This window comes from Dermacentor albipictus, chromosome 1, assembly GCF_038994185.2.
Source record: "Dermacentor albipictus isolate Rhodes 1998 colony chromosome 1, USDA_Dalb.pri_finalv2, whole genome shotgun sequence".
Lineage (NCBI taxonomy): Eukaryota > Metazoa > Arthropoda > Arachnida > Ixodida > Ixodidae > Dermacentor > Dermacentor albipictus.
The window spans coordinates 474,886,379-474,911,301 of NC_091821.1; the positions used below are offsets into that span (position 1 = coordinate 474,886,379).

Sequence of the window (24,923 nt, forward strand, 5' to 3'; positions counted from 1 at the left end):
ATTGACTGTTCACGTGCAGAAGTGTCGCTTTTACCACTATGTGAATCACTGCCGACCAGCTCTCCTCACTTTGCCGACAAACTCACTGTTGATGCCGACACAACCGTACCTCCTGAGTCGTCGATGGCTGTTCTTGTCGTCTGATTCCGCATCCGACGCCACCGTAGTGTTCACGCCGTCCGATGTGTTTGCTCAACGCAAGGGCATTGTTCTTCCGTTTGCCGTGCTTACTGTAACCTCTGGCTCAACTGTGATGCTGGTCACCAACTACTACCAGTACCCGATCAGCCTACTGCGTGGAGAGACGGTAGGATACTTTCAAGCGGTCGACTACGTCGACGACTTCGATGTTCCTGCCGCCTCCCTCCGTCACCTTGACGCCATCGCTTCGGTCTCCGGCTCATCACCTTCAGTGGGTTTTGACAAGGCCATCGACCCTGCACTTTCCCCATCTCATCGCCGCCAACTTCTCGCCCTCCTTCACAAGTTTGTCTCTTCTTTCGACTGTCATCAGACGTCACTGGGCCGTGCCACCGGTGTTTCTCACATCATCGACACTGGTTCCCACTCCCCCTTGCGACAGCGCCCGTATCGTGTCTCTGCCGAAGAGCGCCGAATCATCACGGAGCACGTGGACGACATGCTCCAACGTAAAGTCATCCGTCCCTCTCAAAGTCCTTGGTCTTCACCTGTCGTATTGGTGAGGAAAAAAGATGGCTCCATTCGCTTTTGTGTCGACTACAGACGCCTAAACAAGATAACGAGGAAAGACGTTTATCCTCTGCCTCGAATCGATGACGCTCTCGACTGTTTACAAGGCGCAGAATACTTCAGTTCCTTGGATCTGCGCTCCGGGTACTGGCAAGTTCCATGGCCAAGCCTGACCGTCCGAAAACCGCATTCGTTACACCCGATGGCCTCTACGAATTTAACGTCATGCCCTTCGGGTTGTGCAACGCGCCTGCTACTTTTGAGCGTATGATCGACACCATCCTTCGTGGCCACAAATGGAAGACCTGTTTATGTTACCTCGACGACATCGTCGTCTTCTCAACCGATTTTCCGACGCACCTCGCTCGCCTGCATGACATTCTGACCTGTCTCGCCTCTGCCGGTCTACAGCTTAACCTCAAAAAGTGCCGCTTTGCTGCAAGCAAGCTAACCATATTGGGTCACGTTATCTCAAAAGACGGCGTCCTCCCGGATCCAGACAAGCTCCGCGCTGTTGCAGAGTTCCCAAGGCCCACGTCTATCAAAACCCTCCGAAGTTTTATTGGCTTATGTTCTTATTTTCGTCGCTTCGTACGCAATTTCGCATCCATCATGGCGCCTTTGACAAGTTTACTTTCCGCCAGTAACGGCATAGCAGCATGGTCACCTGAATGTGATGCAGCATTTCAGCAATTGCGCCACTTGTTGACCTCACCACCGATTCTTCGCCACTACGACCCTGATGCTCCCACGGAAGTCCATACTGACGCCAGCGGAGTTGGCCTTGGCGCGGTCTTAGCGCAACGGAAAGCTGGCTATGATGAATACGTCGTCGCTTATGCGAGCCGTACTCTAAAGAAAGCAGAATTAAATTACTCCGTCACAGAAAAGGAGTGTCTAGCGATCATCTGGGCATTAAGCAAGTTTCGCCCATACCTTTACGGCCGTTCTTTCGCCGTTGTTACTGACCACCATGCCCTTTGTTGGCTTTCTTCCTTGAAAGACCCGTCTGGACGCTTGGGACGTTGGGCGCTTCGCTTGCAAGAGTACGACATCCGCGTCATGTACCGCTCTGGTCGCAAGCACTCCGACGCTGATGCGCTCTCTCGCTCCCCACTGACGCCTGATTTGGCGTCGTTGTCAGCTTCCTCGTCCACCCTGTCACCGTTCCCCATCCCTGACATGATCACAGAGCAGCGCAAGGACCCATCCCTTGCAATGTTACTCGACTACCTTGCTGCTCCGTCTGATGTCCCTTCGGCACGAGCACTGCGTCGCCAAGCAACCCACTTCTCAGTGCGGGACAACATTCTATATCGCCGAAACTACATGCCCGACGGACGCAAATGGCTCCTCGCTATACCTCGTCATATGCGCTCTGACGTCTGCGCGTCTTTTCACGCTGACCCCCTAAGCGCTCATGCCGGCGTCCTCAAAACTTACACAAGGTTGCGTCAGCGCTATTATTGGAGAGGCATGTACAACAACTTTGTGCAAAAGTACATTCAGTCTTGCACTACATGCCAACAAAGCAAAACACCTACACAGCGTTTCACAGGACCGTTTCAGCCGCTGCCATGCCCGTCTCGTCCGTTCGACCGCGTCGGCATCGACCTCTACGGCCCGTTTCCATGCAGCGGGCGTGGAAATCGGTGGATTATTGTCGGCGTAGATCACCTTACTCGCTACGCTGAGACTGCAGCACTGCCAGCAGCGACCGCCCGTGACGTTGGTTTTTTCATCCTTCGCAATTTTGTCCTTCGCCACGGTGCTCCCCGAGAATTACTGAGTGATAGGGGCCGTGTCTTCCTGTCGGAGGGCATCCAAGCCCTCCTCGCTGAGTGCAGGATAATTCATCGCAAATCGACCGCGTACCATCCCCAAACCAACGGTCTTACCGAGCGCTTCAATCGCACACTTGGCGACATGTTGCGGATGTATATTTCATCCGACCACTCCAACTGGGACACCGTACTCCCCTTTGTTACGTTCGCGTACAACACCGCGACGCAAGCGACCACCGGCTTTTCCCCCTTTTTCCTTGTGTATGGCCGTGAGCCATCATGCCCTTTGGACACCATACTGCCGTACCAACCTGACGCTACAGAGTATACTCCGCTTTCCGAAGTCGCCAAATATGCTGAAGATTGCCGTCAGCTGGCACGTGCCCTGACTAGTGAGACTCAAGAACGTCAAAAGACAAGACATGACCGTGCTCATCAACCACCGCCCAACTTTGTTCCTGGTTCACTTGTGTGGCTTTGGATACCAGCCAACATTCCTGGCCTTTCTTCCAAACTCCTGGCGCGTTATCACGGTCCATACCGTATAATCGAGGCCACTTCACCGGTCAACTACATCGTCGAGCCGCTCACCGTGTCACCAGACCTGCGTCGTCGTGGGCGAGAGACAGTACATGTCAACCGCCTGAAACCGTACTACGACCCGCTCATCTTCTCCGCGCCGTGAGTCGCCAGGATGGCTACGCTTAGCTCCCGGGGCATTGTAATGAAGCAGACGCGCCCCTGTGTATGTGCCGTCTGAAGAGGAAGACGAAGGGCCGTGCCGTGATCTCGAGCGACCCCGTGCTTCGGACAGCCCTTGCAGTGCCTTGTTTTGCCTAGCGTTCCACAACGTCGTGAACGAGAATAAACCTCATCGCAATATATATATGTTGTTACGTAGGAAGACGCAGACGAAAAGCTATGTACCCATATATTTACAAGAAAATACGCTGCGCTTGGCCAAGAGGCAACAGCCCGCGCTAGCTTCTAATCGTCGTCGTCGTCTTCACACTGCTCGCCTTTTCGTGATCGCATATATTCTTCCGTAGCACTACCCCCGGCTGCAAAAGCGCCGTCCCGGAGCGACTAAAGATCGGACTCGGAAGCAGTGTAGTAGGCCTTGAGCCTACTGACATGCTCGACATCACTAGATGCCAGAGGAGAGGACGAGGTTGAACCCACAGGAGCAATTTCGTAAGTCACAGGCGTCACCTGGTGAAGCACGCGGTAGAGCCCTGTGTATCGCGAAAGGAGCTTCTCTGAAAGTCTGACGTGACGAGAGGGCGACCACAGGAGCACGAGCGCACCAGGCGGAAAGTGTACGCCACGATGGCGGGCGTTGTACTGACACTGCTGAGTGGTTTGTGAGGCCGTCAGTCGAGCACGGGCAAGCTGGCATGCATGGTCGGCGAGAGCGATGGCGTCGCGCGCATACTCGCTTGTTGAGATCGCAGCAGGAGGAAGTGCTGTGTCTAGGGGCAAGGTAGGTTCGCATCCGTACAGTAGATAAAATGGAGAAAATCCGGCGGTGTCGTGACGGGAAGAATTTTACGGAAATGTTACGTAAGGAAGGGCAATGTCCCAGTCGTGGTAGTCTTTGGGAACGTACTTGGACAGGATATCGGTAAGAGTACGGTTTAACCGCTCTGTGAAGCAAGATAATGTCACGCAAGATAAAGTCCGCGACGTCAGTGGCGCAACTGGTAGGGAGAACCCGCGTGAGAACATATCGGGTGGCGTAATCAGTTGCGACGGCTACCCATTTTTTCCCAGAGGATGACGTGGGAAAGGGACCAAGCAGGTCTATTCCAACACGAAAGAATGGTTCCACAGGGACGGTGATCGGCTGGAGATGACCGGCAGGTAGCACCTGAGGTGTTTTCCGACGCTGGCAGGGGTCACAGGCAGCAACATAGCGTGGAACGGAGCGAGCGGGAACAGGCCAATAGAAGCGGCGGCGGACGCGGTCGTACGTGCGGGTTACTCCAAGATGTCCTGCAGTGTGTGCGTCATGCATCTCCAAGAGGCCAGTCTGTCGTAGCTGTTTTGGCACGACAAGAGGAAGATCAGAGCCGTCAGGGAGGAAGTTCCTTCGATAGAGAATGCCGCCCTGGAGGACGTATCGACGAACGGATGCGTCAGTAGGCGTAGAGCGCAGACGCTCGATAAGTGCTCGCAGCGGTAGGTCTCGGTACTGCTCATCGGCGATGTTAGCGAAGGCAGACACAGAGAAAATGCCGTTGGCGCAACTACTGTCGGCGTCGTCAGGCTCATCGAGCGAGTAGCGAGACAGGCAATCAGCGTCCTTGTGTAGTCGGCCAGATTTATAGGCGACAGTATACGAATATTCTTGGAGGCGTAAGGCCGAACGACCAAGTTTTCCTGTAGGATCTTTCAGTGAGCATAACCAGCAAAGCGCGTTATGGTCTGTGACAACGGAAAAGGGTCGGCCATATAAGTATGGGCGGAATTTCGCAACCGCCCAAACTAGGGCCAGACACTCACGCTCTGTGATGGAATAGTTGCGCTCCGCGGGTGAGAGGAGCCTGCTGGCGTAAGCGATAACACGGTCGTGGCCACGCTGGCGTTGTGCCAGTACTGCGGCAATTCCGTGACCGCAGGCATTAGTACGGACTTCGGTAGGCGCTGAAGGATCGAAATGGGCCAGAACGGGAGGTGTTGTGAGAATGTCGATTAGATGTGAGAATGCAGAGGCCTCGCGTAATCGCCCCTCTGGAAAGGGGCGTCTTTCTTCAAAAGCTCGGTTGGCGGTCGTGCTATGGCGGCGAAATGTCTCACGAAACGGCGGAAGTACGAACAAAGGCCGATGAAGCTGCGCACATCCTTGACACACTTCGGAACAGGGAAGTGCGCAACAGCATGGATCTTCCCTGGGTCCGGTTGCACTCCGTTCGCGTCAACGAGATGTCCAAAGACGGTAATCTAGCGACGGCCGAATTGGCACTTCGATGCGTTGAGTTGCAGACCGGCTCGACGAAAAACGTCCAGGACTGCTGAGAGGCGCTCGAGGTGCGTAGTGAGTGTTGGAGAGAATACTATAACGTCGTCCAAGTAGCACAGGCACGTGGACCATTTGAAACCATGAATTAGGGAGTCCATCATGCGTTAACAGGTGGCAGGGGCGTTACATACACCGAACGGCATCACTTTGAATTGATAAAGACCGTCGGGTGTTACAAAAGCAGTCTTCTCGCGGTCGAGATCGTCCACGGCAATCTGCCAGTAGCCGGAGCGAAAGTCAATAGAGGAGAAATAGCGAGCACCGTGGAGGCAGTCAATGGCGTCATCAATCCGAGGTAGGGGATACACGTCCTTTTTGGTAACCCTGTTAAGGTGCCGATAGTCCACGCAAAAGCGCCATGAGCCATCCTTCTTTTTGACCAGTACAACAGCTGATGCCCATGTACTATATGATGGTTCAATAATGTTCTTGGCAAGCATTTTGCGAACTTCTGCGTGAATAAGTTGACGCTCAGCTGGTGACACTCGATACGGGCGGCGATGAATAGGAGGGGCATCGCCGGTATTAATGCGATGTTTGACAGCTGTAGTTTGGGCCAAAGGAAGATCGTTAAAGTCAAAAATATCGTGGTAGGAAAACAGATCGCGGTAGAGTTCACGAGCGTGCTCGGACGGCAAGTCGGGCGCAATAATTTTCTGTAAGTCAGCGATGGTACAATTTGCCGACTGCGATAGTAGAGGAGTATCGGATGAAGTGTCGTCTACTGCAATGGATGCTACTGAGTAATTCTCGAATGAGCAAAGCTGGGCCAGAGACATCCCGCGTAGCAGCACTTGTGTCGTCAAGCCAAAGTTGACCACTGGCAGGCAGACGCAATTCGCCGTAATAGATAAAACTGTGTGAGGTACTGTGATCCCGTGTGTAAGGAGCACGTCTCGCATAGGAGCCGCGATGTAGTGACCGTCAGGGACTGGTGGGGATGACACTAGGTCAACGTAGGTCAGTGCCGAAGGTGGCAAGCGAACGAAGTCGATGGAACTGAGGCGACTGGGGTGTGGTTCAGCAGGATCCAGAACAGGCATGTCAAGGCGGAGAGTACTGGTCGAACAATCGATGAGAGCAGAATATTCGGAGAGGAAGTCTAAGCCGAGGATGATGTCGTGGGGACAGTGGGCGATGACTGTGAATAGCACGATTGTTGAGCGATCGCCGAAGGAGACGCGGGCGGTACACATACCAATTACGGGGGCTGTTCCGCCATCGGCGACACGGAAAACAGGTGTCGTGGCGGGCGTGATAATTTTCTTGAGCCGCTTACGAAGGTCGGCGCTCATTACGGACGAATGCGCCCCAGTGTCTATGAGTGCAGACACAGAAACACCGTCGACTTGCAAGTCAAGAAGGTTCAGATGAGTGGGCAACGTCAGCAGAGGATTTCGCGGCGCAGGGAGCAATGCAGTGTCACCTCGAGGCGCTGAATCTTCTAGTTTTCCGGCGGCGAGCGGCGTCCGAAGGGAGTCGGCGAATAGGAGCGACGGCGCTGGGGAGAGCGAGATTGTCGTCGTTTGGGCGAAGGCGAACGAGAATAGGAATGGTTCGGTGCAGGAGAATCAGCGGCGGCGTTGTCGGAGCGTGCGGCACAAGGACGAGAAGGGCCACCTGGGGGGCGAGAGTAGGCAGTGTAAGTAGACCGGATCGGGGAACTCCAGCATCTGCGACAGTGCCGAGAAATGTGCCCGATTCGATGGCAGTGGAAACAAATGTGCTTGTCGTCAGAAGTGCGCCATTCAGATCGGTTGCGGAAACGTGGTGGGTAAGAAGATGTGGGACGGGGTGGAATCGAAGAAGCCGGGCGGGTTTCAGGACGATGGGCCGAGCAGATAGTGTGAAGACCCATGTTTTCGAACTCTTGGCGGACAACTGCCTGGATCAGTGAGACCATGACTGCAGATGTGTTGGTGGGACTGGAGTCGAAGACAGCCGGATAGGCGGCCTCGACCGGACGCCGGACGATCCTGGTAACATCGGCAGGGTTATTGGGACGAGGAGTGTCGGCACAGGAAGATGTTGCTGGGGTGTTGGGCAGACGGGCAAACTGCTGGTCAATATGTCGGCTTTTAGCGAGTTCCAGGCGGCGGCACTCTTTTATAACAGCATCCACCGTCGCTACGTTGTTGCAAACGAGCAAGTTGAAGGCTTCATCGGCAATGCCTTTGAGGATGTGGGCAACCTTGTCCGACTCAGTCATGTGGATGTCAACTTTGCGGCATAGAGCCAAGATGTCCTGAATGTACGTGACATAGGGCTCTGTTGACGTCTGCACACGGCCGGAAAGCGCCTTCTGCGCGGCAAGTTGGTGACCGTAGGGGTTGCCGAACAAGTCTCGAAGCTGTGTCTTAAGTGAATCCCAACTGGTGAGCCCATCTTCGTGCGTGCGATACCAAACCCTAGGCGTGCCACCGACGTAAAAGATTACGTTGGCGAGCATAATAGTAGGGTCCCACCGGTTATTGCGGCTGACGTTTTCATACAGGCTGATCCAGTCATCGACGTCTTCCTCATCTTTGCCCGAGAATACGCCAGGATCACGGGGAGCGTGGAGAGTGATGTAGGTCATCGAAGTGGCAGCAGGTGTTGGAGCCGGCGGAGTCGGGTTGTCGTCGCCGGGAGCCATGAAGAAAGGCTCGACGTACCGTCCACTGGGAAGCTCCGTGACGAGGTACAGGGAATGTCCACCTCCACCAGATGTGTAACGTACGAAGACGCAGGCGAAAAGTTATGTACAAGTACATTTACACGAAAATACGCTGCGCTTGGCCAAGAGGCAACAGCCCGCGCTAGCTTCTAATCGTCGTCGTCGTCTTCACACTGTTCGCCTTTTCGTGATCGCATATATTGTTCCGTAGCAATATATATATATATATATATATATATATATATATATATATATATGCGCAAGACCAAGACTGTTCTATCGCCCCGATTGAATAACACCTGATTATGCTAGCAAAGACACGTACAATCTTCCTTGTTTCCATGAATCATTTCCAAATGGGATTCCTTTGTACTGCACTACATCTACTGCGTAATTTGCATCTGTATTGTTCATTATGTAAATGCGCATGTGTAGGTATATATATATATATATATATATATATATATATATATATATATATATATATATATATATATATATATATATATATATATATATCACTACATCTACTGCGTAATTTGCATCTGTATTGTTCATTATGTAAATGCGCATGTGTAGGTATATATATATATATATATATATATATATATATATATATATATATATATATATATATATATATATATATATATATATATATATATATATCACTACATCTACTGCGTAATTTGCATCTGTATTGTTCATTATGTAAATGCGCATGTGTAGGTATATATATATATATATATATATACAGTACAAAGGAATCCCATTTGGAAATGATTCATGGAAACAAGGAAGATTGTACGTGTCTTTGCTAGCATAATCAGGTGTTATTCAATCGGGGCGATAGAACAGTCTTGGTCTTGCGCACAGAGGCGCTAGACGTAGTGAGTGGCCGATGGCTAACTGTGGCTTATTATATTATGTACAACTTGTAAGCATTATTTTTGTTTGCGTAATTCGAGAGGGAATGCTCCTCGCAAGCATTAGTTCTGATGGGGCGTCAGAAGGATTGCACTTAACATATACCAAACGTAAGGACTTTCTATGGATTCCCTCATGCTGGTTAACGTTAAGTTTAATACAGTGAAAGCTCGTTAATTCGAACTTCAATAATTCGAATTTATGGATAATTCGAACTGTACGATTTGGTCCGGCCAAGCTCCACAGAAGTCTATGTATTAAAAAGTCCGTTAATTCGAACGCGAGAAGGTTCCCTCACGGATAATTCGAACTACGCTCGCCTGGCACACGGCCAGAGAAACGCGCCTACTGCCATCACACAAGGCTGTATTGCCTCCGAAACGGAGAGAACGGCGAGAGAAGGCAAAATCGGAAAAAAATCTAACCGACGCGGGGTCAGCCAGAAGGCAGCGGCGGCTGCCGCCTCTCCGTTCTACGTAACCTCCGAGACTTCTTGCCCGTTGCGAATCTCGGAGGCTTTGCAAATCTTGTACAGCTGCTAATGTTGTGCGGAGATGGCACGGCAAGCACCAAAACACAGCGAACCAAGTACGTCGCAGCTGCGCTTGCAATCAAGAACCAACGAATCGGGGCCTTCGCCACCTTCACATGTTCAGGGTCTTTGTCTCGGCAGTATTCATCGGTTGTGCACCTGTGTTTTCAGCTTTGGAGGTATCGGCTTCAAACACGGCTCGTAGTGATGGCGTGTGCCCGCGGCACACGCCATCACTTTCTGACATGCCCCTAATGCTTTCAAATCGCATTGTACTGTTGCTCTCGTTCACTTTCGTTAGTTCGAACTTTCGTTAATTCGAACTGAAGCAGCTTCCCCTTGCGGTTCGAATTAACGAGCTTTTACTGTATATGAATGACATGCAGTGCAAAGATGTTCTAACTTTGCCCAGATAAGGGTTAGGTTACTCAGTAGCTCAACATTTAATGAAGTACTTCAAAGTCTGTATCGCAGAAACGCTAGTTTACGGAAGGCAGAAGGCTATGTGTCGCCAAAGTGCCGGTTCCAAAAATAGTTGTTAGTGAATGTTACACGAAGGTAGTTATAGTGTCAACTTGGTTTAGTGATACTTATCCCATTTTATATACGCACGCCAGTGTTTCTTTTTCTTTGAGTGTGTTTGTGTGCGTTATGCAAAGGCAAACAATTTTATCTGTGTTGGCAGTCATGCGCCATTCATATCACACCCCATAAATATTCCATTCATGCTTAAATGAATTTAACTCCTAACTTCTACACAAGTAATTGCGCGAAATACAACAAAGTGATCTGCGAACAATGTTATTTAGGTTCCAGGCGTGACAACAGCAACCGTACCATTATTGTATGAGTGAATACCAATACATAGAGCAGGGAAGACACGGGGAAGGCGGGAGATGGAAATTCAAGACGATGAGGAAAACGAAAACAAGGTGAACGCAGGAGCCACCCTGTCCACAAGTGTACTTGCGTTCTTCAAAGTCTCGAAGAAGACAAGTACACTTGTGGAAACGCGGATTCCTGCTTTCACCTTGTTCTCGTTTTGCTCAACGCATAGAGCAATGCTTTAAAATGAGAACCTTCAATAGAAACAGCGTAGGGCCTACTGAGAAATATCCATTCGAATTCCACCCAGCAATATACCTGCTGTGGCCTACTTTTTTTCGAGCATTCTAAGAAAGTTCACGGACATAAAAATGCACCCCGTTAAGTGGCGCTTCCACGCGGCCACTTTCTATCCCTCGAATATGGTTCGAAACTGATTATTCGGCCCGACGAAACATATTGAATAGATCGCAACCGAAAATGATGGCTGCTAGATGGACATGACGACCTCCTCGTATCCATCGCCATCTGACGAAATAACCTCCTCGCCCGCACAGTGTATCAGCAGCGAAAAGGCTGGCATGGCGTCAAGATTTCCTTTATCTCATTTATCGCTTGGTCGAATGGGACCATTTGCTCCATCACTTCACCATACAAATTATATGGGCAAAAGCGGAAGTAAAATCATTGCTTTTGAAGCGTCTCGTCTGTCTATGGTCCATTCGCACACACCTTATTCGCGTGCAGCATTGATCATTCGTTCGAAGCGTGTTTCCAAACACAAGTGTCGCTGCGTGCAAGCGTCAGATGACATTACACACTTTCAGATACAGCTATCTTCGTGAGCCTTTCTGACCACGAGTTTCACCTTCTCGCTTCTAGACTATGGGTTGATGGTATTAATTTACAGGTTGTGTTATGTTGCGCGAGAGGAGAGTAAAAAATGCTGCGTTAGTTACATTCACTTGGTAATATTTTTTAAACCTTCGTAGATGTTAGCTGAAACACCTTGCATGTAAATAGACAGGAAGACACGCAACGAAAATACACTTTCGGAAGGATTCAGGAGCTCACCATGCAGCGCGATGGTAGCGTTGGGAGGGACTGGGTCCTCTGTAAGCCTTATGCCCCCAGCGTAAGGCCTTCCTGATCCGGCCTCCTGGATGCGCTTCCAGAGGGCGTTTACGTAGGCCAGGAACTCCGAAGCATGCGGATACGTCGGGATGAAGTGGTGGAAGGCGTCCTTAAACATGGTGTGCATGAAGTCCGTGCAGATGGAGCGTGTCTTGGACTGCCCGTAGTGACCTCGAACAACGGACGTTTCTTTTTCAAAGTGAACGAAACCCGCAAACGGCACGTGTAGCAAATACACGGCGGCCAACTTGACTTCGGCCCGTTGAAAGACGTCGTACATCTGCAGCACCGACGAGTCGTCGGGATACCGTATCACGGACAATGCGGCCACGGATGCACGCGAGAAGTGCCGCAAGATCGGCACCGAAAACAGAGCGGCCACTGAATCGCGCTGGAACTCGTGCGCCTGGATGGAAACCATCGGATTCTCGATATAAGCGTATTTATCTTGAATGTCTTGAACGGCGTCGTTGAGCTTCGTGAAATCAGCCTGGTGGGCCCCGTACATGTCGCTCCCTGGAAGGTTTTCCGCGGTGCTCACCATGTACTGTCGCAGAGTGTAGAGCCACTTGTCGATAATGGCCGTGCCAATCCTGACGTCGACGGTACCGTTCGCGTGGTGGACAAGCGAGAAAATGGAAGACAGGTGGCTCGTCAGGATGCTCTCGATGACCATGTCGAAGAGTTGCAAGTGGTCTGCGGCAGTGAGCCAAAGGTGTGGGTCAATGTTCGCCGCTGGCCACATGTGGGTGAGACGAGCGCTGACGTTGGTGTAGAAGGTGACACATGACCTGTATATGACTCCAATACTCCTCGCCCTCGCATGGTGTGTGGATGATAGCAGCTGCTGTTCCACCTGATCCACAAAAACTTGATCCAGCACCTGCGTGACATTTTCTTACTGTTGCCTGTAACACTAATGACGAATCATTCTATGGATACTTTTACCACAGTTCGGAAAGGGCACTTTAATTGCGATGGAGCAACAGCGGCATAGTGCACGTTTACGAATACCCACGTAGTGGGTGTGTTCTTCCCTTCTATTTCTTTTCAAAGAAAGAGTGAGTTAGTGACGATTGCACAGTTGCATACGTTGCACATATATAAAGGGCAAAATTTATTGGCTCCCGCCGCTGCCCTATGTGTGTGACGCGTAAATGCGTAATTTACGTCGTTCAGCCGGGTACCGTTATCATTTCTTACAGTTTCTATGCGCGTGTGCCTTAAATTACGTGCAGTGATTAGAGGGTCGCCTGCCAACCATTAGGCACACAGAAACGTTCTTTTTCCCTAAAATCGCAGACACCGTCACACTAAAGAAAAAATAATATTTGCGCTTGCCACTGCTCTGTTGAATTTCGAAGCAAGGTCGCATTTTATGGTCATAATCGTTAAATACAAAACTTCGCCCTGTTACTGGTTTTCCTAGAGAAGAACAAAGAAAACAATGCACAGAGACAGTCGACGATGTTTTTCAATGTAAGCGGGCAGCCGAACTCCTGTATAAAGCTATTCGCTATCTGCAGGCCTTCTCCTGGTTCAATGAAAAATATTTGGGCATCGTTAATCTTTCAGTATGTCATTCCGTGAAGAAAGGAGCAGTTAACGAGCACGCCTGCAGCGGCAGTGCAGGTGGACAGCAGGCGCGCCTGAGAGAGCTGTCATTGCCCGCGTTCATTGAGGATGCCAGCGCGTGGCTAATTCGGTTGCATGAAAGCAATGGTGTTTTGCATCGTCACCTATTACCGCGATGAAAGCCCGACCTCCGGCTACCAACCACTGACCACGAAAACAATTGAAAAGTGACAAAGAAAGCAATTCGCTTAAAAAACAGCGTCTTCGATCGTGCCCGCCTTACGTGTGCACCCCCGAGCGATTAACGAAAACGAAACTCCCAGGCCCTGATTTGTCCACAAATAAATAGTAAAGCTTCTTTTTATTTCGCAATACTATGTCGTACTGAAAGACGCCAGAATTGACAGAGTCACCGTGTATTAAACGGCTTACTGTCAAGGGTTGAGACGGTTGCAAATTCACATTTTCATGAAAAACAGTTCAATAATAATTGTGCGGTAAATGCGATAGAAATTATCCAACATTAGGTAGCACCTTATGTTCAGGATGCAAGATATAAAAATCACAGAAGCACAGAAATCGTTCAAAAAATAGAGGCATGTGTGTGTGTGTGTGTGTGTGTGTGTGTGTGTGTGTGTGTGTGTGTGTGTGTGTGTGTGTGTGTGTGTGTGTGTGTGTGTGTGTGTGTGTGTGCGTGCGTGCGTGCGTGCGTGCGTGTGTGTGAACGAGAAGACAGGGGTTTAACCGAGGGGTCCGATCTTTATTAATCGCAAGACGCCAGCAAACTAGGACTCCAATGACAACATAGGAGAAACAATACGAAAATAACTGTACCATAAAGTTTTTTTTTCCCTTTCGTATGGAGCACTGATTGTTCGTCGTTGTCCATTTAGAGTGCTCAAAAGCGTAAATACTGATATTCAAGTTAGGAATTAATGGCGCCAGCCATATCCAGATGTGTTTGTGGAAGTGAAAGTGTATGGAAAAACAACTTGCCCCAGGTGGGGAACGATCCCGCGTCTTCGCATTATGTGTGCGATGCTCTAACCTGTGGCGACCGTCGTTCACTACGTTGCCCCGCCTTCGCGGAAGTCGAGTTTGCGTCGCCTTGCCTCGCCGAAATGGTCGCTGCTCCCTGATATTTCTTGGAATCGAGGTGGCTGCCCGGCTGGGGCGCCAGCACACCCACTCGGCAGACCTGCTTTTACTTTTGACTCTCCGTCCTCAACCTGTCAAAACGTGCGTTCCTTGCCTCCGCTAAATTGAGTTCCCAACAAACCAATTGAGCTGCCGCGGCGCCGTTTTCCCATCCATATTCTGGTGAATCTATGTGTTACTATTAGAACTAATCCTGGGAGTGTTAGCCAGCGCCGCCACTCACAAAGCTTGGCGGCCGATGGGGAACATCCTTTCTGCCAGAGGCGTCACATGTACGTGGTCTTTCTGGGTGAAGGTAGCTGGTCAATAAACCCACACGTGCAACCTGAAGGCACTAGTGTTGCCGGATTCGAGACCCTCGTTATGTAATAAACGAGAAAAAAGGGGGTTAGGCCATGGTCCCAGTTTTTAATATAAATATCATAAGAAGCCAACAAAGACACCCAGGACAATAAAGGGGAAATTATTTAGAAGTACTAACTGTCGGGCGTGTCGGTAATCTTTATCCAAAAAAGAACGACGCGAATGAACAGGGAAAAGACGAAAAACAAAAACGAGACACAGACGACCTCCGCTCGTCTGTGTTTTCTATCTTGTCCTTGTCCATCGCGCCGCACTTCTTTAAATAGGAGAAATTACTCGTACTTACTAACTAAATTAAAGAAATGATAAACTATTGGCAATGAAAGTCGATGAGAAAACAACTTGCCTTAGATGGGGAGCGATCCCACGTCTTCGGATTACGCGTGCGATGCTCTAACAAATTGAGCTACCACGCCACGGTTTCCCGATACACTTTCTGGGAAAATCATGCTTACCTACTAGAACTAACCTTAGTAGTGTTACCCAGCGCCACGACTTAAGGCTTTGGCGGCCATTTATATGTATATTCCCTGACGTTGGCCGGACAGCGGCTAAAATATTAGAAATGTCACACTGGTTTTTCGTAAGTGCGTGCTCAACCTACAAGTCTCTCTCTCTCTCTCTTTTTATATATATATATATATATATATATATATATATATATATATATATATATATATGTTGCACATGCTCTTCCTTCGCACATCTGTCAACGGCTGCCCGCATTTCACACACCTATATTTTCTTTTCTTTTGCCACCCCTTATGCTACCGGATTCAAAACCATGCAACTAACACTGCGACGTGGCACAGTAAACACTCAAGCCGAATAGTTGTCGGCCCAGCAGTCAATGTCTACTCAAGGTGTGACAGCTAACGTGCTCGGGAGCTATCACAACCAACACCACGAGATACGGGGATTGAATCAAAGTTGTCCTGCAAGTAAGTGGTATTAAGAAAACTGAGCTATGTGGTATCCTGAATTAACTATGTAGCCGAAGCGACTTATCCAGTATCAAAATACTGGTCAAGCACCGCGAGTTCGAATTTCGCCTTGTTCTTCGGATTTGAAAAGATCACATTCAATGGTACCCAGCTCACGGTGCTTTTTTCTTAAGTTTCAAATCTTGGCGTGAAAAACAAAATGCGAAGTGAGATTGCGATTGGGCGCTCCCTGGGCGTGAGAGTAGCGCTCTGCAGAAAAGCTTAAAGCAAATGAATGTACCGAACGGCTGAGCGACGACCTCATAAAAGTGACATGGCGTGGGTATAATTGTTCGCTGATGAGAGGAAAGTTTGTCGTACGGTACGTAAAACGTATACAGAAGTAATCGACCACGACTCTGACGGTAAGCAAATGGCCAATCGTTTATAAGAAGCTATTCGTTTTATTGAAAGCACGATGCTATCGAGGTGGTATATCTTTTGCAGTGGGGTTATTTTGCTAGCGTCTGCTGCTTGATAGCGTGATTCCGAACAGAGCGTTGCTAGTACATCTGTAGCGGATAATATATATTTGTACAGTACCGGTGGCACGCACACCGATAATGGAAGAGAAAATTGTCTTGAGGAATTTGAAATCCCACAAGTAACACCGGAAGAAGTAAAGTAAGCCTTGAGAGCTATGCAAAGGGGCAAGGCCGCTGGGTAGGATCAGGTAACAGCAGATTTGTTGAAGGATGGTGGCCAGATTGTTCTAGAAAACTGGCTACCCTCTATACGCAATGCTTCATGACTTGGAGCGTACCGGAATCTTGGAAGAACGCTAACATAATCCTAATCCATAAGAAAGAGGACGCCAAAGACTTGAAAGCTTACAGACCGATCAGCTTACTGTCAGCAGCCTACAAATTATTTGCTAGGGTAATCGCAAATAGAATCAGGAACACCTTAGACTTGTGTCAACCAAACGACCAGGCAGGATTCCGTAAAGGCGACTCAACAATTGATCATATTCACACTATCAATCAGTTGATAGAGAAATGCGCGGAATATAACCAACCCTTATATATAGCTTTCATTGATTACGAGAAAGCGTTTGATTCTGTCGAAACCTCAGCTGTCATGGAGGCATTACGGAATCTGGGTGTAGACGCGCCGTGTGTAAAAATACTGAAAAATATCTATAGCGGCTCCAAAGCCACCGTAGTCCTCCATAAAGCAAGCAACAAAATCCCAATAAAGAAAGGTGTCACGCAGGGAGATACGATCTCTCCAATGCTATTCACGGCGTGTTTACAGGAGGTATTCAGAGACCTGGATTGGGAAGAATTGGGGATAAAATTTAACGGAGAATACCTTAGTAACTTGCGATTCGCTGATGATATTGCCTTTCTTAGTAACTCAGGGGACCAATTGCAATGCATGCTCACTGACCTGGAGAGGCAAAGCATAAGGGTGGGTCTAAAAATTAATCTGCAGAAAACTAAAGCAATGTTTACCTGTCTCGGAAGAGAACAGCACTTCACGATAGGTTGCGAGGCACTGGAAGTGGTAAGCGAATACATCTACTTAGGGCAGGTAGTTTCCGCGGATCCGGATCATCAAAATGAAATAATCAGAAGAATAAAAATGGGCTGGGGTGCGTTTGGCAGGCATTCTCTGATCATGAACAGCAGGTTGCCATTATCCCTCAAGAGAAAAGTGTATAACAGCTGTGTCATACCAGTACTCACGTACGGGCCAGAAACGTGGAGGCTTACGAAAATGGTTCTACTTAGATTGAATGATAGGTGTAACGTTAAGGGATAAGAAAAGAGCAGATTGGGTGAGGGAACAAACACGAGTTAATGACATCTTAGTTGAAATCAAGAAAATATGGGCACGGGCAGGGCTATATAATGAGGAGGGAAGATAACTGATGCTGGTTAAGGGTTACGGACTGGATTATAAGGGAAGGGGAGCGCAGCAGGGGACGGGAGAAAGTTAGGTGGGCGGATGAGATTAGGAAGTTTGCAGAGAAAACATAGCCGGGGTAGTTGGAGAAGTATGGTAGTTGGAAGTATGTTCTGCAGTGGGCGTAACCAGGCTGATGATATATATATATATATATATATATATATATATATATATATATATATATATATATATATATATATATATATATATATATATATATATATATATATATATATATACCTAGCTGCGGTGTCTCCAGCGGCGCGAGAGCTGCCATGAAAGGCGACTATCACCCTCCACACCGGCTACCTAGCCGGTAGGTCCCACATGGGGAGAAGGTGGCAGCAGAGGAGAAGCACTGTCCTTCGAGAGGCTCCGTCAGGGTGCCTAATATTCAGAACTGAAAAGCTCTCGCGCGACATGATGCGCGTCTCAAACTACGACGACAGTTGGCTTTCGGCAACGAATGCGCCCTGCAACTGGGTAGAGCGAGAACACGGACCCGTTTCATCGGTTCCTTTGTATGGGCGTTTAAAGTCAAACCAGTGATCACGGAGACGGGCGATAGAAACAGCGCAAAGCTATTCGCATTCAACTAAAGTGACGGTAATACCTGCATGTAAGACAATTGTACTGGAACGCTCGCATTGTCAGGGCCCTCCCTCATCAGGTTCCACTTCCCGCAGGCGAAGCTGTAGATGTCACGACATGGCAGGACGGAAGTGTTGGCCGACTCCTCGATTTCTCTGACGGCACTCTTGCAGCCCCGTGAGCTGCAAAGGCGGTACATGGAATCGGGGAAGTTTGCCATAAGTGCCTGCGCGGCAGTTGCCTTCGCGCTCCACAGCAGGCGCACAGAGTAGATGGCGGCGCACAAGGCGGTCACAGCAAAGGCTGCCAGGACGAGCCGAGGCAGCCGTCCAACTGCCTTTAGTTTCTCAGCTCCACGTCCACCTGCGTGTGAGAAACAATACGAAAATAACTGTACCATAAAGTTTTTTTTCCCTTTCGTATGGAGCACTGATCGTTCGTCGTTGTCCATTTAGAGCGCTCAAAAGCGTAAATACTGATATTCAAGTTAGGAATTAATGGCGCCAGCCATATCCAGATGTGTTTGTGAAGCGGGGAAGCTATACATCGACTTGAAACCGTGTCTCGTGGGCCGGGATGTCAATGGCAGCCTTCGTTCTCATCGCTGACAGGCAGGATGGATTACCGTGAGGACAATAAAAGGGCAAGACGTATCTATCGCGAATGACTTTGATGAAGCGCAAGAAATGCTGTTAGAAGCAGGAGATTTCATTCCTTGATGCTGGTGCGGAAACATTACGCATTCGACCACGTTTACACGAAGCTCGACACGCAGGGCAGAAGCAGTCCAACTACTCAACGCTATCCAGCTCAGCCCACCACGTACGTGCATGCTTTAGTTGCGCAACTATGGCTATCCTTTCTATTATCTGAAAGGAAAGCTACGGCCGAAAGCAGCCATTCATTCTTCCCTTGCCTTTTTCAACGACCTAATGGGCGATACCTGACGCAGGTGTCGGAAATTCAGAGAGAACCCACTCCTTGGTCCTCGTTTCATGTAGAGTCGCCTCAAGATTGTTTGGCATGGCGGTACAGCAGGCGACAAGTAGTAAAAACGCAGCACAACGAAAATAAATAAAGGAAATAAACTGGAGTTGTCCAAGTATAGATAAACATACCCCCAAACTTCATTTGGCTTATCCTAAATTTTAGGTTGGCCTGCGTCCTCCTTTTAGTTGGCACGCCTTCAAATTTCAGTTGGCCCACCCCACATTTTAACATGGCCCACTTCCAAATTTCTAGTTGGCCAAGCGCCAAATTCAACTTAGCCCACGTCGAAGTTTCCAGCTGGACCGCCCTCAATTTGCAGTTGGCCCGCCTCTAAATTTCAAGTTGACCCACCCCCAAATTTCATTTGGCCCACACCTACTATAAGCTTCCTCATGCAATTCTAAGAAGCCCTATGTATATCTATGAGCATTCTCAATAAATAAATAAATAAATAAATATTTATTTATTTATTTATTTATTGTTTAAATTATCTGTGATTGCTTATAAAGTTACCAATCATCTACATTTATACTAATATAACAAAGTAATGTCTTCGCTCTGCGTGTACGTATTTTTGTGCAAATACAAGGCATTACACTTTTCGCATGATGGGGTTGGGGTACTCGCCAAAAACGCTTACACCTTGAAGTGTTATGAACGCTTACGCATTAAAGAGGGAATCAATTCTTTCGTAAGCATTCATCCTTGTTGCTGCAAAACGAATGTATTTTTTACATAATGGAAGAAAATAAGGTACCCATGATAGTATCCTTGGAGCACAGGTTTCCATCGGTACGACTGAATTTCGACGCATACTTCGAAGCCACTTTGCTGGAGACAGATGCAGGAGATTCCGCTTCGTAGATTCTGCGTAGCATTTCGCTGTAGCTCTGGCGACTTCTGACTGACTGAGATCTTTCCTGTAGGAGGATGCGTGTAAAGTAATGTAACATTTTCGTAAATCAATCTTGCCGAAGCCCGCAATGGGGCTCACTGTAGCTCACTACATGACCCTCACAGAGGTTTCGAGTACAATAACCAATTTCCAGCACACGCCTTAGGAAACGTTATACATATTTTTACAATTATTTTGACGTCTACAGCAAAGTGTGCGTGCCTCTCTACAAATACCAGCAGACAATTCGAAATCTATGTATAGGCTACATGCTATTTATGAACTCTTAACAGAAATTAGAAAAAAAGAACCACGGAACTTGTGTTTGTGGGACGTGCGCAAAAATGAATTTTTTGTTCACAAAAAAGTACATTCTCCTGAAAGCAACATCCTTCAACCCCTTGTACGGACAACACAGAAGCGAAGGCAAAGTGAGGAGGACGGCAGAGGCTCTGAAGTCTTGTAGTGTGTACTTTTTGTATAATCATTTGACTTATCCCAACTCACTCACGCGTCGTAAACCTTTCCCGTATATTCGTTTCTTTGGCGAGGAAGTTCTCGCATTATACTGAGCACGAACGTGCCAAATAGTACCGACTTGAAATACAAGATGCAATAATTTTGAAATCAAATTTATAAACGCGATTTAACTTTTATGCCAAAACGTGAACTAAGCTAAAATATTTTGGGACTCGACATATAGACATCACGACTAAAGAGTGGTCATAATAGCATGCGACCAACTAGCTTCGCTTGGGACACTTAAAGAACAAATCGTACCGTCTTTGTGGATGTCTTGCGACTGGCCAGTTGTCTGGGGACAGTGTTACTTTCCACCGCCTCGCTCTCCCTCAAAGGACTGTCGAGTGCGGAAACTGATCTCGGCGAGGCGAACTTGAGGTACAAATCCGACAGAGGTGATCCCAGCACAAACTCTGGTCTTTCATGCGTCGTCTCGTGGTCTGGAACGTTGACGGTGCGGACTCTCGGCGGCTCGTCCTCGTTGAGAAGTTTGAGGATGTCTTCCGGCTTGGCTGGAATCCTCCCGCGGCCTAAAGGGCCGGTGAGCAAGGATGGGGGCGCCAAACCGAGACTCCCAACTACGTACGCGCGTCGCTGGTCCTTCTGTGGGCTACTCGGTGTCTTCTGCAAACATGAGAATCCAAGAGTGTGGCCACACGCGAACTGACGCTCGTTTACGTGCGACAGAACTGGTGTCCATCTGGCTGCGGCTACATCCTACAAAAGAACCCCATCTTTGCGTTTACGAAAAGCAAACTGTTCATATCGTCCATTAATAGCATACCGCAAGATATGGCAAGTACGGCTGCATGGTAGCAATCACAAAGATCCAAACGAAAAATAAAAATGGCGGGCTTTTCAAACTCGCGTTAGATAATGTTTATAAGCCTCACTTTCTTAAAGTACGCCTATGTACCAACTTACACGAGTCGTTTTTTTCTGGAACCTTCAAAACGTTGACGGGAAAATAGAATACACAGGATAGATAGCAAGACGAACGAACACGAATGTTCATTATTATGGAGCTATATTATTCCGCACGATGCTACATTTACTGGTTTACGCTACTACACTACTGAAACGTGAACGCTATGCAGAAAAGTAAGCAGGCATTCGTATACGCAGCTCTCGCGACGAAACACTAAAAGAGCAGAGGGCTCTTTGTAATGAACGGTGATCCTTTAAATATCTGCTTTGTGCATATAAAATGAGTATGAAAACGTAAGAAAAACTGAGCGCTAACGGGAAACATCAACAAGGTTGTGTGTCACTACAAATGTTTAATGTTGTTTTAAATGGATATTCTCCGGAGACTGCCGTAAAAGTGAAATTCTAAAACTAAAACAGTTCTTTCGCTATCTTTGCACTCTTTATGCCATAAGTACAACCCAAGTAATTCAAGTAAGAAGCTATTTGAAGAAAGCATTTGGATTATTTGGAATAAGGTTTCTGTCTGCACACAGTACAGCTACTCATGCTTATGAATTTATGTTCAATAATATTTATTTCATTGTTCATTGTCCAGACCTCAACACCCACAGCCGTCAACCCTTCCGGCGCTATGGCTGCATTGACACAAATTGGCGGGAAAAACAGTTAAAGAGATGCAAATAAAAATATTAACCTACTGGAACCTGTGCGAAATACCCTTATTACGCTAACCGAAGTGAAAGCACAAGACATAAACATTTTATTTACCACATAAATGGCACCGCACAGGTAACTGTGATGCGCAAGTACTCCGCGACAGTGAAGTGCCTTGACTTAGAACGCGTGCACTTTCGCTGGCGTGCAGCCGTGCGTGCGTGTGCACGCACGTGTTTGTGTGTTTCTAATTGGCCAGTCATATGCGGCGAACGTCGTAGATACATGCGATTTGAAGGGGTCTTTAACCACCTATTATCTAGGTCGAGAAATGTATTTGAAATTAAAGTAGAGTAATTCATAAAATACTACGCCGCAAGGAGTAGTTCACTGCGCTCAGCAGATTCAGCGTTATTGGCAATCAAATGACCCCTTCGCGGTTCTCCCCCTCCTCCTTCAAGCCTTGCAGTGCAAAAGCTACGGCGGAGTGGGGCGTGCCCACAGCGCTCCACCTTCTGAGCGTCATGATGGCGCGCAGTTCGAATTTGATTTTGCATGCCAATACTTGCGATTTTTTCGCCGGCGACGTGCCCAACGCGGTTGTCCTCAGCGAGCCGCCCTGCACTCAGCCAACGGACTCGTCGCAGCAGCCCGCGGCAGCTGCGGTATCCCCGCTACGTAGCTACCCTTAGCTACATGCAACTCTAGTGCGCATGCGCATAGTTCGCTGTGTGCCCGACAGGGCTTGAGTGCGCGCTCGCGCTTACATAATGCAACCAAATGTTCCAGTTGTTCAAAGTGAACGCTGCAATGTTCTGAACAATGTGTTTGTTGTTCATTTTCATAAGAGCACCCCTACAGTATTTCCGCATATACCGAAAACGAACTTCTTACCAATGGATTCCATCGCTATTGATGCAGTTGGTGTCGAAAGACTGATTGCAACTTAACACTCAACTTAAAAGTGTCTTTATTGACCAGTCCAGACTGTATCTCATCAAAAATACTCAAGTGTACACAAGTGTATTCTTGATTGAAATTGTCAAAGCTCCTTGAACAGTCATTACTGATGTCTACGCTGCCCTCTAATTGGAAGATATGGAAGGTGGCCCCTGTGAATAAATCTTGTGATGCGCATTCCCCCAATAATTACCCTCCCATATCATTAACATCCATTTCAGTAAAAATCCTAAAAGCTACTATATACTCGTACCTCAATGAAATACTTGAGTCCAATTCCTTCTTCAGTATTTATAAGCATGGATTCCGTAAAGCAGTTTCATGTGAAACCCAACTGCTATGTTTTACCAACGATTTATTTATTAAGGCGCATCATGAATTTGGTACTGATTGCATATATTTAGATTTTGCTAAAACATTTGACTCCGTGTCACATTATCTACTTATCTCTAAGCTTAATGAGCTTAACACAGACCCTAATGTGCTTGCGTGGATTAAGGGATTTCTCTTTAACCGTAGTCAGTATGTGACGGCTAATGACTATTGTTCACCTAATTCTGCCGTAACATCTGTTGTCCCGCAAGGGTCCGTTTGGGTCCTCTGCTTTTCTTCATTTATATTAATCATCTTAATACTTGCCTTTCTTCCTCAACTGTTTGACTTTTTGCAGATGACTGTGTAGTTTACCAGAAAATTACTAACCCTGCCGATTAGCTCAACCTGCAACACAATCTAGATAGAGCATTTCAATGATGCAATGATGCAGTAAATGGTTCATGACACTTAATAAAACTAAATGCAAAAGCACGCAATTTTCTCGCCACATCACTAATCATTGTCCGCGTACTTACTCCCTCAAAAATATTACATTATCATCTCATGACAGTTATAAATAAGTTGGTGTTCGCATTTATTCTAATCTTTCGTGGAATTCGCATGTCGAATATATAACTAACAATGCGAATCGCATGCTTGGTTATCTGTGTCGAAAGTTTTTTGATGTCCCATCGGCCTTAAAGTTAACAGTTTACAAAACCTTCGTACGTTCTAAATTAGAGCACGCATTCGCCATATGGGATCCCTACTCAGACTACAGCCATTCAGAATAGTGTAGCAGGTTTCATCTTATCGAATTATTCACGTCATTCCAGTGTCAGATCTATGAATAAAGCCCTAAACTTGCCGGTCCTTTCGTTGCGTCGAAAGTCACCTCACCTTAACCTTTTTCACAAAATTTATTATTGCAACAACAATTTAAAGGAAGTTCGGTTTCATCCACCTCATAACATATAATATCTTCAAGGACCGAACATCGCTTCAAGGTGGGTCTACTGTCTTGTCGCACAAAATTCTGTAATGACTCTTTTGTTCCCAGAACAAGCGTCGCATGGAAACACTTTCCCTCCACAATCGCCAGCAAAACTGATGACCACGAGTTCAAGATCGCTTTACAAGATGTCTTGTAATACATTTTAGTTTATTGGTTAGGTGCACGTCTTGCCGTTGGCCCCGCTCATTTCTCTAGTGACTGTGGATCCTAAAAGTATTTTTAATAAATGAATGAATGAATGAATGAATAAATAAATAAATAAATAAATAAATAAATAAATAAATAAATAAATAAATAAATGAATATTGGGGGCCAGCTCCACCACTGGAAAAGCTGGCGCCATCGTCGGCGTGACGTGCATGGTACGAGCGATCATGTGGACACAGCGGCCGCGTCGGCTGCTTCGGAAGCGCCTAAGTGAGCTGAAAACGGAAGTATAAAGTATCACTTGCGCTGCGGTTCTGATT

General features: G+C 47.6%; 1 protein-coding gene across 3 annotated transcripts in view; it reads right to left on the minus strand.

The window, feature by feature from the left end:
• Window positions 1-24,923, minus strand: part of LOC139054841 (uncharacterized) — a 135,881-nt gene that overhangs the window by 27,504 nt on the left and 83,454 nt on the right. For all 3 annotated transcript variants that reach the window (XM_070532488.1, XM_070532487.1, XM_070532486.1), the window contains 4 exons: window positions 20,841-21,206; window positions 19,923-20,085; window positions 18,198-18,538; window positions 11,532-12,474 (listed from right to left, as the gene is read on the minus strand). In XM_070532488.1, the coding sequence (XP_070388589.1) occupies window positions 11,532-12,474; window positions 18,198-18,538; window positions 19,923-20,085; window positions 20,841-21,206 (1,813 nt within the window). The remainder of the gene's footprint in view (window positions 1-11,531; window positions 12,475-18,197; window positions 18,539-19,922; window positions 20,086-20,840; window positions 21,207-24,923) is intronic.